General features: G+C 31.2%; 1 protein-coding gene across 1 annotated transcript; it reads right to left on the bottom strand.

Annotated features, from left to right (window-relative positions):
• Positions 1-9,648: 9,648 nt before the first annotated feature.
• Positions 9,649-11,211, bottom strand: LOC139886537 (horcolin-like). The gene is made up of 3 exons (XM_071870375.1): positions 11,080-11,211; positions 10,682-10,909; positions 9,649-10,124 (listed from the first exon to the last, which is right to left on the bottom strand). Exons 1-3 carry the CDS (start codon positions 11,080-11,082, stop codon positions 9,906-9,908), a joined length of 450 nt encoding a protein of 149 aa, XP_071726476.1. The 5' UTR covers positions 11,083-11,211; the 3' UTR covers positions 9,649-9,905.
• Between the last annotated feature and the right edge of the window lie 2,221 nt (positions 11,212-13,432).

Genomic DNA, 13,432 nt, shown 5'->3' with positions numbered 1-13,432 from the left:
ACCCGTCCTAATCCTCCTGGACGAAGTCATCAACATCTGGTCCCATTGCGAGGTACTGATCTAAATATGCCATGAATGACTCCAAGTAATGTCTTTAAAATGAGCAAATGCACAGCGGAAGACTTAATTCGTACCTGAGAATAAACATGCTTAAAAGTGTCAACCAAAAGGTTGGTGAGTTCATAGGTTTATCATAATAATCATTTCAATATATTAATAGACCACAAGATTTCATAATCATAAACATAAACATAATACACTCGCAAGTGTATGTAAAGCATTCTAAGTGGTTGAGCACTTGGTAACCATACTTAAAATTTAATCACGTCGCATATTCCCTTTATTATAAAATCTCACTACACCGTACCAAGTGTAGTCACCGAAACGAAGTACTGTGCAACCGTTGAATACTGGTCGTCCAGTCCGATGGGGGTTGTCAGGCCCGATAGATCTATCAACAGGATTCGCGTTTACAATACCCATGTAAATAGTAGTTACCAAGCTACAGGGAAGTATGCCAGTGGTACAACTCAACGTAGAATATATTTTTAAGTACTTGTGTCTATTTCGTAAAGCATTCATAAAAGCAGTACATGTATTCTCAGCCCAAATATATATATTGAAAAAGCAATTAAAAGGGAATCAAATGAAACTCACCATACTGTATTTTGTAGTAAAAATACATAGAACGACATTGAACAAGTATAGGGTTGGCATTGGATTCACGACCTATATCATTCATATATGTATTAAAACATATTCTTGTACTCGACTAAATTTATATATTGTTATTAGTGATGTAATTGCTATATTTATTAATTTTATAAGTTCCATTATTTATTTATATATTTTCATTTTGTACATAATAATATTAATTTAGTTAAGTTGTGTATATCAAATATATCTTTATATAAAATCTTCCATTTTTATACTTATAATCTTAACTATGTCTTTTAAACTTGTATTTTTATAATTACAATTATAATAATAATAATATAAATTTTTACTGATAATAATAGAAATGATAGTTTTTAAGGATTATCAAAAAGATAATTTTAGTAAAAATAATATTATTAATATTAACTTTTAATAGTAACAATATAATAGCGAAAAATTCATATTATAATTATATTTATTATATTAATACTTATTTTAGTAATAAAACGATAAGGATTATAATTTGAATGATAATTCTAATAATGGTGCTTAGTAATATTAATAATAATAATGATAATACTAATGTTAATAAAAATGATAGATTTGAAAATAATAACGTATCTAATAATAATGATAATAATAGTAATACAAATAATATTGATAATAATGTTAGGTTGTATAGTTTTCCAAATAAACCAAAGAGCCAATGGCTTGGCGGTATCGAGGTCACCCTTACAACCTTGAGGTTGAGGGTTCGAGTCCTGCTTAGGACAATTCGTGGTGTATATATTCGAGTTAGATTTAAGTGGGTGTGTGAGTTTGCCTTTCAAAAAAAAAAATAGTTTTCCTAATAATGATAATAATAAAGATAAGATGACTACCTCAATATATAAACAGGTTTTTGAAAAAAAAATCGCCCCAGCCCGGGATCGAACCCGCGACCTCCCACTAACACGACACATACACAAACCAGCTGAGCCGTTCCATTTTTCTGATTATATTCATATCTAATTTATATTTATCCCATACACATCTGTTTCTCTCCTGCTTCATCTTCTTAATAAAAACAATCGACCAGAAAACATTCTAACTTCTAACTTATTTGTTCTAACACTCGTAATTGAAACAGAAATGTTTTTAGTGGGTGTTTGAATTAACAGGAAACGAGAAAATAAAAAAAATACGCTGCTACTTCTGCTGTGTTCAACGACTGTACACAAAAAAAAATATATTGATTTTTGATTTCGGAACTATTTTAGTCAAAAGTTATAAAACGATTTATGTTACAATTCGATCCTAAAAAGTGTTGGGATCTTCAATTAACACAGAAACATTAAAACAAGTTCCAATTTCCTGATGAACACCACTTTTGACTTTTTGATTTATAAAGTTTGACCTCAAAATTTGTAATCGATAAAATGAATTGAAAGCTATAAATTTGCAGTTATTTCAAGTAATCAATTCCTAACAACACTGCATTTGTAAATTTTGAAATTTCATTCATATTTGAGCTTTTGATTTTGAAGACTTGGAACAGGGACGACGAGTTAAAAATAAAAAATATAGAACACAGTTTAGCAATCACAGGTGACTTTGATTTATATTGGTTATGAAGAATTGAATGGTTTTCATAACAATACTAGGTGATCGATTATATAAGGAGGACTGGGTGTCATCATTTATTCTTGGACAAGAGCAAAACTACACAAAAAAAAAAAATTAAAGAAAATAAAAAAAAAATCTTGATTGATACTGTATTCGATAATTACAAAAATTTAACACAGTAAGTTAGAAATTGAGAACTGATTTTGATTCTAAATTTTGTACGTATGATTTTATTATTGTTAATAATTAATAATTATATTAATAATAATAATAATAATAAATAACTGATTTCTTTATATATATAAATCTGTATTTAACGCATATATGTATATATATTTATATATCTCTATTTGTATTTATATATAACGTTACCATAGCAACTATATTCTTAACTTGTAATTATATTGAATCTATTAATATTACATATTCTTAATTTTGTAATATTTATTAATTATACTATATGACATAATGTGATATGAATTATTTTTTTTTATATATATTATTTTTAACATTAATACTAAATAAATACAATAGTAATAATATTGTCAATATAATAATAACAATATTAATATTAATGATAATGATAATACTGATAGTAATAATTATTATTATATTCATATTAATTATAATAGTCTTAAATGATAATTTTTGTAATAATGTTAACGATAATCATAAAAATATAATAATAACTTAATCACCAAATAACTATAATTAATTACTCTGTTTCATTTATATAATAGCTCGTGAATCGTCGGGCATAGTCAAATGGGTAATTGATGACATGAATATTGATTTCAACACTTTCGAGACTCAACAGTACAGATTTTTGCTTATCGTGTCGGGAACATATAAAGATTATAGTTTAAATTTGGTCGGAAATTTTCGGGTCATTACATTTCCCGACTCCTCCATCTACCTCAACTTAAAATTTTCGGGACGAAATTTTCTTTAACAGGTGGGTAATGTAACGACCCTGGATTTTCCAACGTTTAATTAAATATGTTTATTATTAATGCTTACGTGTTAATGAATGTATTTTTTTATACGTTTACTTGTTACCGTCCATGACTTTTGAATGCCCGACACGTCTTTGTGACACAGGAACTTTTCACGAATAATATTTAAGATATTATTTGCATGCATGATTAATTATTAATAATCATTTTTAATTAACTAGTTTTAATAGTTAATTACTTGGGCTTTGTTGGATTAACTTGTTAATTACTTGAACTTGGGCTTTTATTAATGCTAATGGACTTAGAAGCCCACCCTACATCCTTAATGGACTAGTTAGCCCAACTTATCATGCAAGTATTACATTTGAACTTAACTAGTTTGATTAATACATATGGAATCTAGTTACAAGTTACTTACACTACTTTCCAACACCATGCAACCTTATAACCATCTTTTTGAGCCAATTACATGCAAAGAACTAGTGGGCTTTTCCCTCCCCCCTCCTCTTTGAAAACCGTCGGCCAAGGGTGGGCAAAAGGGAGCTCACATTTTCTTTTTTTTTGAAATACTTATGCACTACTTCATTCACTTTTTACACACACAAAAATACTTGCATTTTCCTCTCAATTTTCTCTCAACTTTTCTCTCAAAGTGTGAGTTTCTTTCAAGCTTTTTCTCCTTCTTTTTCTCTTGTAAAAACCGAATCCTAAACCATCTTCATCATCATCTTATGCTTGTTTGTTACTTGTTCTTGTTGTTGATTACTTACTTGTCTTTGTTAGTTGTTTACTTACTAGTACAAGAATCAAACTTTCTAGTTTAATTCTTCATATTATCTTGTATTTACAAGAACATACAAGAACAAAACTTCCTAGTTTATGTTCTACACTTAATGTTTTAAAAGATTGTAAGTTCATGTGTTGTAAATCATTACTTGTGATTCATGTTTGTAAACTTAAAGTTTACATTCTTAAAGATCAAAGTCTTGGCTTGAATCTTTAAAGTATGAACAACCATGAACTTGTTACTTGTAGATTTAACTTATTTCTTCATTTTATGTGCTTTAAAGTTGTGATTTGGTCAAGTACTACTAGTTAATCTTGATCTCATATTTCTTGAAACTAAAAGTTAACTTTGTAAGTTCAAGAACATAGAAGTATAACTTTTTAGTTATAACTTCATATACTTGTGTTGGATTTAGCTTAAGAACTTTAGATCTAGACTTTTGGGTCTAGGATCTTCAAGATCTAACTAAGAACTATGTTCTTCAACTTAAGATCTTGATTAGTTAGTTTACTTTCAAGTTTGTAGTTCAATATTACTTTTTAAACTCATGTATGTGATAAATCTAAGATCTTGATGTAACTTTGGTTCATCAAACTACTTGCAACACTTAATTGAGTTGTGCTACTTATCTTAGACTTACACTTGTTTTATGATGGTCAAAACTTGGTAAAGATGATGTGAGTTGTACACTTGAAGCTATATGCATCAAGGATGAGAACCGTGATGAACATCAAGCACCAAGAACCCACCGGAACTTACTGTTTACTATTTTCTGGAACTGATCAGAATACCTGGGCTACTGTAAAGTTGATTTTCAGTTATCTCTGTTCGAGTAGATAATTTTTCATTTAAGACTCGTCTTAATCCAAGTTACGGTTTAGGATCTATGGCCCTCCGAACGTCACTATGTCCTTTTAAAGTTGTGCTGAAAATTCTGACCTACTCGCACTTAGACCGTCGCCACGGTCAAACGAATATGAGTTTGCTTCTGGAATTTTTACCACAACTAAAGGACTCATATAGGGAGCCATGGACACTGGTCTCACCTTATTTCAGTAGGTATAGAGGCAGTGGTGACTGATCGAAGTCAGCTTTTGTTTTAAACTCTTTTCATGAACGAAACTTACTTTACACCTTTTGTTTGATGATGATTGATGATGACCTTTAAGACCTAATTTACATACTTTTAAACCTATTGGGACGATTTACTGACTTAATAATATTTGACTTAGGTTGAGGACTTTCCGGACCTACATACTTGCTTACTTCCCGACTCAACTTTACTACTACCTTACCACTGTGAGTTATAGCATCCCTTTTTACTTTAACTATTTTGGGAACTGAGAATACATGCGCATTTTAAGTTTTACAAACTAGGCACGAGTACTTAAACTTTATATATGTGTGGGTTATACAATTGCATAAACATTCCCTTTAGCTCGGTAATGTTTAGTCATTGATTTTTGAACCGGTGAACGCGAATCTTAGATATGGATCCATAGGGTTTGACATCCCCACTCGGGCTAGTAGCACTAGCATTTAACGGGTGTTTAATACTTTGTATATATACGCACTCTCCAAGTGTACTTTCAGGGGGTTATAAACGTTAAGTTAGTTACCAAGTGCCCACGGTTAAACATATACTTTACATACTGTTTTGAAACTCTCTTTGTAGCACTGAAATCTCGTGGCCTACCTTACATACTGTTATACTTAAACTATAGCTCACCAACCTTTGTGTTAACGTTTTTAAGCATGTTTTTCTCAGGTGCTTAAGGTTGCTTCCACTGTTGTACTAGTCATGCCTCGTAGACTTCCGCTGTACTTTACTAGAGATGTCACCGCATGAAACACTTTATCTTACATTCAAACTTTAATACTTTTGAAACAATGATTTGTAACGACCTAAGGGTCACGCACTATTATCTTTTCTTCTATTCATAGAAGCATACTTTTGATGTAAAACATTCGACGTTAGTTATGACGTCACCTTTTATCATGAATGCAAACTTGTTTTGAAAACGCATATAGTGTTTGACCTTGTAATGATCCTGTTGTTGATGGTCCGTACATGTTGATTTGGTACGGGGCGTCACATATTACTTCCTCACGAACATTCGTTAATTGAGGAATTCCATCAACTAGCTTATGTGAGAATATCTTTTGCAACATTTGATATCCCACATGGCCTAGTCTAACATGCCAAATAGCTCCGTTTTCGGTTTGAATTGTTTTCTTCACATAAGCCTCACCTGCGGACAACACAAACAAAGAACCTTTCTTTTCTCCCGTGAAAAGAACATCACCCACAATCTTTTTAACATTCTCAAGGACTTTTACATCCGTTGGACCAAAAAGAACATGTTTTCCAGATTCGGTAATTTGAGGTACCGAAACTAGATTCTTGGTCAATTTAGGAACAAGATAAACATCTTCCAAAGTAAAAGTATTATTATTAACATCAATAATAGCATTACCTTCCTTTTTAACAGGATGAGTTGAGTTGTCGGCCGTGATTACAACTCGATTTTGATTGTGATCTCTAATATCATGAAGAAGAGTTCCATCACCGGTCACATGGTGAGAGCAACCCGAATCAATAATCCATTGATTTTTCTTAACAACCGTATCAACGGTAAAACATTGCTCCCATTTGACTTCATCATCATCGTTGCTTGAACAAGCCACGTTTGCTTTTGTGACTTTAGAACGACAATATCTCTTGATGTGACCAACCTTCCCGCACTTGTAACATGTGGGAGGTTTCTTCTCATAGTTACTTTTGTAACTAGTTTGCTCTTCTTCTTTTTCTTTGCTAGAAGAACCTTTCTTGAAGTTCTTCCCTTTTGAAAACAATACCGCATCATTTTCAAATCCTTTGACCATTTGCTTGGCCAAAGCTTCTTGATTAGAGAGTAAATTCTCCAATTCTTCAACCGAAGGTTGAGTAGCCCACCCCTGAATAGAGGTTATGAATAGAACGTACTCTTTCTTCAAACCGCGAATTAAATATCTTCGCAACCGAGATTCACTGATTTTCTCGTTTGTATCAATCTCTGAAATTTCAGAAAAGAGTTTTGACCCGTAAGAAATATTCAGAAACTGGCATACCTTCTTATCTTGAGATTGCTAACTCATTTTTCAAGAATTGCAACCGTGCGGTATTCTTCTTGGTAAAGAGTTTCTCAAGAGTATCCCAAACATCCTTTGGCGAGTTAAGATCACGAACGTGTTCTATGAACTCTTTACTAATTGATGTCCTCAACGCAAAGAGAGCCTTCCCACACTTAATCTTCCATTTTCTTTGTGACTCGCCTTCTCAAGAGTTTCTACGGGAATTATGGCATCGCTTCCGGCTACAAGTTCCCATAGATCTTGACCTTGGAGATAAGCCTCCATACACATCTTCTAATACTTGTAGTTGTTACCTACAAGTCTTTCCATGCCATTGATCATACCACCATTGTTACCATTTGTGCCTTCCATTTTTGATAGCAAGATAACTAACTTTGAACTTTGAGTAATTGTACACAAGTTTAACTTAGGATCAAACTTTAACCAAGTTTAAAACCAAGCTCTAGATACCATAAAACAATAAGTTTAAATTGCTGTAAATGTGAAGGTAAGGAAAACAATATGAAACAAGATAGATCGCAGAAGAGAATGTGTATTGATTGAGTTATATTATGAATCACGTACATGCATGGGTTTAAATACAAGGAAAAAGGTAAAGAATATTAAATGCTAGCCTAATAAAACAAACATGCTAGATACAAAGGAGATATCATATCATCTCTATATTAAATGCAAGATATCTCTAAATTTGGAAATATCTCATAAATCAAGGGATTATAATATCCCATAAATCAAGGGATTATGTTGCACTAATTTTAACAACGGATACATACAATTTTATTCTATATAATTTAATAATTGGTTAATATCATAAGTTAGTCTTAGGGAAGAAAAAGGTACTTATAATGTACTATATTCAATAAAAATGAAAAAGGATAAACAGTAAGTAACAAGAAATCCGAAAATATCCATCCATCCATCCATATAATAAATATTATACATAGAAGCATGCATGCATGCATGTGATAAAGAGCACATACATGAAATTAGCTAGGGAACTTATTCAGATCGTGTCACGACCGACCATATAACTTATTTAACACAACACACTCATACAAGCTAGCGAGGAAAGTAGTTATTTAACACAACACACTCATACAAGCTAGCTAGGAAAGCAGTTTCCACATAACATTAACTTTTTTATCCCGTTTGACTTTTTTGACTGTAAATGGCAGCAACGGCAGCTCTTTGTCTTGTAATTTAAACAAAATTCATAACAACTCACAAGAATTGCAGAAGTTTGACTTTTACATCATCATCAATTTGACTTTAATTGACTGCAAATGGCACCATCCCAGCAACAGCTTTAGCTTGTAGCAGAAGTTTGACTTGTAACTTAAACTGAATTCTTAACAACTCATAAACAAATTAAAGACAAAATACTTCAAGTTCCATCATATTCACCAAAAACAAATTAAAAATCCAATAAAATTTCAAGTACTAAATACAATTAAAATCCAAGTACTAAACACAATATTCAATTGCAATCTAAGTACGAAACAAATTAAAATCCAATAACAGTATGTAATCTGAATATATAAGTAGAAGTATTTAACAAAAAACCAATTAAACATCCAATTGAACTTGACTTGCATTTTGACTTCGACCACCTTGACTCCACTCACATTTCTTTTCTCTTTTAACATTCAATTTACCTACATTAGCAAATTATACAATTTAACATCCAAGTACATTAAAATTAACATCCAAGTACATTAAAATTAACAAAATCAAACAGGTCAACTTATTCAATAAATCAATTGAACATTCTTTATGAATTGGAGATAAGCAGTGCAAGTAAACATATCCAAACTTATTCAACTTTAAAAAAAAAATCCGAAGAGTTTTTGGGTTTGATGAAAATCTGTATAGCAAAAAATTTAATCAAACAGTTGATTTTTAACTATACAATTGAGCATGTGAACTTACCATACACTTCTTGAGGATCATACTCGTATCCATCCGGTCTCCCAAGCCACGGTTGATCATTATCCATCGCGTTGCAGAACAATTTCGTTTGGTGTGCAGAATAATTTTTACGTAAAAGGTAACTGATGAATGATACGGTTATACACTTATACGGTACGTAGGAACTAGGGTTTTAGGAGTAAACTGTATGTGATAAGCACATGTTGACCACTTAACGGACCATTAACTGGTCGTTAGTGGTAGTAACTAGTTTGGGACAAAATAATAAATTCAGTGACTAGGAGTGTAGGAATATAATGGGAGTGACTAATTGAGCACTCGAATAACACAAGGACTAATTGAGCAATTTTGTCAAATATATAATTCATGTGAATTTAAATTTGGTAGATTTATTAAGTTAATTTGTGTGGTGTTTGAAGTCTTGGTTGGAAACCCAGACTTGTTCCTCTACTGTACCTTCAAGCAAGATACATACAATTTTATTTAATTTAATAATTGGTTAATATCATAAGCTAGCTTGTCTCGGGGCAAAAAAAGGTATGAATAAGGATAAACAGTAAGTAACAAGAAATCCGAAAATATCCAACCATCCATCCATATAATTATAAATATATAGATAGATAGAAGCATGCATGCATGTGATAAAAGAGTACATATATGAAATTAGCTAGGGAACTTATTCAGAGCATGTCTCGACTGACCACAAAACTTATTTAACACAACACACTCATACAAGCTAGCTAGGAAAGTAGTTATTAAACATAATGTTCCCGCAAACTCAGCTTATTTATTTAATTTGATGCATGCATGATTCGATCTTCAAGTTGCCATTAAGTTTAAGGAGAAAGGATCGGTCCTATATTGTCAAGGTAATCCCCATAGTTGCCATAAAATCCGGCAATTCTACCCTCAACCAGAGAAAGTGAGAAAGGAGTTCCTCGAGAGTTACGCTTTGGAAGGGGGTGGTCACCAAAAGCCAATGAGGTAATAACTTGTAAGTTACTATAGTAACCATATTCTCCTTTAAATTTAAGAAGCCCTTTGTTGACGGTATACTGCATGTGAATGTATAATTAAAGAGAAATCATATAAGAAAAGAAAACATGAGAATAACACATTCGTACGTACTATTCAAATAACGTATATCTATTATATTATTATATATATATATATATATATATATATATATATATATATATATATATATATATATATATATATATATATATATATATATTGTGTGTGTATGTGTGTGTGTGTGTGTGTGTGTGTATTACTAGTATTATATATTTATATATATATTACTCCATCCGTCTCATCATGCATGATAGTCCACTATTTTTTTTTTGGACTGTCTCAAGTTAATAATTTACTTTCATAAATAGATAATAAAAATAAGGTAGGTTTCTTTTATACCCTTAACTTTTGTATATAAGACAAAATGATGGATAAAGAGTGAGAGATAAAACTATAAAGTAAAGAAAAAATACATGTGATAATTACTTTTTCTTAAACTATATGTTTTTTCTATGTTGACTATTAATATGAGACTATTAATATGGAAAGAGAGAGTATTATATACGGTAGCTGGCTAGGTGTAATTAAAGATCACCTTTATATCAAAACCACGAGTTTGACTTCCAACTTTTGAAACGTGTAGGTTTTTGTTAGCATCCTCATAATAGAAGGTGAGGGCAATTACACATCCCATGTCGGGAGTATAAGTGACAATAATCTGTTTCATCCGATATGGAGCAGGACCTTCATCTGGTAAAAATTCCCATTCAACATCTCCGCCGTCACCCCCCCATGCTTCAACCTTAACATACTTACCAGATGCCTGCATATACATATATACATAAACATTACATTACATTACATACGGCAGTTATTTTTATTATATATATATATATATATATATATATATATATATATATATATATATATATATATATATATATATATATATATATATATATAATTATTTAGCATTCCTGAAAATCAGTATACCATTTTGCTTTTCTAGATCGATATATGTATATATATATCTTCTTCTTCTACTATATGTAATATGAAAGAAATATTGATATTGATGTGCTATATCTAACTTCAATCCATCATGAACGCTTATATATAGGCATGAAGCAGGGGTTGTAAAATAAATATACATATATTTGTAAACCTTAATTATTCACGAGACACGTGCGTACTACGCTGCGCGTTGCTTCCGTCATATCCTTACTCCCATTGCGGGGTCCAAAGTAATACACTAACTTTAATTTCTAGAAAGAATATAATCCTACTACTCGTATGATAATATAACCCACATTTTTGGCAATTCAAGGTGGAATTCAATATTACACTAAGTTTTTATATAACGGACTATAATCTTGATCTAAAAATAAAATACTTATATACTTGCAAGCTCAAATTCAAAACACATTGTTTAAAATGGCAAAATCAAGTTTAATTTTCAACAATAAAATATGGGATGGAGGAGTACAATTTTAGTATATCATGAATGCAAAATAAAAAATCAAATAAAAATTTAAAATCGAATACAATCGATACATTATATTGAATTAACCTAAAAGAAATTTAAAATATTTAAGCCCAAGATGAAGACACTTTTAATACATTATATTGAATTAACCTAAAAGAAATTTAAAATATTTAAGCCCAAGATGAAGACACTTTTAATAGCATCTGTTTGTTGTGAGGTACACAAGTTATGGTTACATCGTTGGGTTTTGTTTGTAACTTAAAATGTACAGTGAGAAGAACAAGGAAATATGTGGAAGACTGGGAAGTAGAGTTTGCTAACCGTCTAAGAGCACTGGTAGTGGTGACTGATGTCACTTGGCATGTCAGGCCTGACTTACTGAGTCAGAAAAAGTGGGGATTGGTGACCTATGCATGTCAGTTTATATTTTTATTATTATTTTAATGATTTTTAAATATAACATATATTGATAAAATTATGAAAATAACATAAATGAAAATAACTTTCATTAAAATTAAAAAAAACATTACATTTCCTAATAATTAAAAAACATACGATTCCTAAAAATTAAAAAAAAAAAACAATACGTTATCGCGATTAAAAAGTTACAATTCGTTAACTATTTCGTCATCGCGATTATGCCATAGATGCGAAACTAGAGTATGTCGAAGATACTCATGCTTGTCTTTGTCACGCAGCTCTTTTGTCTTCTCGGCATATACATCACACCTTTCGTACCAATTTGATCCTTGTAGGTTGTTGACAGGCAAGTAGTAAGATTTATTTTCAGCGATGTTAAAACCATTGTCTTCAATTATCATGTTGTGCAATATGATGCAACCATACATGATTCTTTTGATTTTGTTTACGCTATATGCCCTAGCAGGTTGTCTTAAAATACCCCAACGACCTTGCAAAATTCCAAATGTCCTCTCAACGTCTTTACGAGCTGCAGATTGTTTCTTTGTAAAGTATTTCCTTTTTGCGTCAACAACACTTGAGAATCCCTTAGCGAAAGAAACCCACGAAGGGTAAATCCCATCGGCAAGATAGTAGCCTCGATCAAAATCAACGTGAAATGTCCCGTTCTTATTGATTAAAAACGTTCCATATTAATTGATTTCGTTGCGAGGTTTTGACCTCTATATGAGACGTTTTTCAAAGATTGCATTCATTTTAAAACAAACCATAACCTTTATTTCATCAATAAAGGTTTAAAAAGCTTTACGTAGATTATCAAATAATGATAATCTAAAATATCCTGTTTACACACGACCATTACATAATGGTTTACAATACAAATATGTTACAACAAAATAAGTTTCTTGAATGCAGTTTTTACACAATATCATACAAGCGTGGACTCCAAATCTCGTCCTTATTTAAGTATGCGACAGCGGAAGCTCTTAATAATCACCTGAGAATAAACATGCTTAAAACTTCAACAAAAATGTTGGTGAGTTATAGGTTTAACCTATATATATCAAATCATAATAATAGACCACAAGATTTCATATTTCAATACACATCCCATACATAGAGATAAAAATCATTCATATGGTGAACACCTGGTAACCGACATTAACAAGATGCATATATAAGAATATCCCCATCATTCCGGGACACCCTTCGGATATGATATAAATTTCGAAGTACTAAAGCATCCGGTACTTTGGATGGGGTTTGTTAGGCCCAATAGATCTATCTTTAGGATTCGCGTCAATTAGGGTGTCTGTTCCCTAATTCTTAGATTACCAGACTTAATAAAAATGGGCATATTCGATTTCGATAATTCAACCATAGAATGTAGTTTCACGTACTTGTGTCTATTTTGTAAATATTTATAAAACCTGCATGTAT

This window comes from Rutidosis leptorrhynchoides, chromosome 1 (assembly GCF_046630445.1).
Source record: "Rutidosis leptorrhynchoides isolate AG116_Rl617_1_P2 chromosome 1, CSIRO_AGI_Rlap_v1, whole genome shotgun sequence".
Classification (NCBI taxonomy): domain Eukaryota; kingdom Viridiplantae; phylum Streptophyta; class Magnoliopsida; order Asterales; family Asteraceae; genus Rutidosis; species Rutidosis leptorrhynchoides.
Note: the sequence above shows the minus strand (reverse complement) of the source record. Positions and strands in the feature narration are given on the sequence as shown.

Coding starts and splice junctions, on each gene's coding strand:
- LOC139886537 (XM_071870375.1), bottom strand. Junction 10,125..10,681: donor CTCGTGGTTTTGATATAAAG/GTGATCTTTAAT, acceptor ATTCACATGCAG/TATACCGTCAACAAAGGGCT.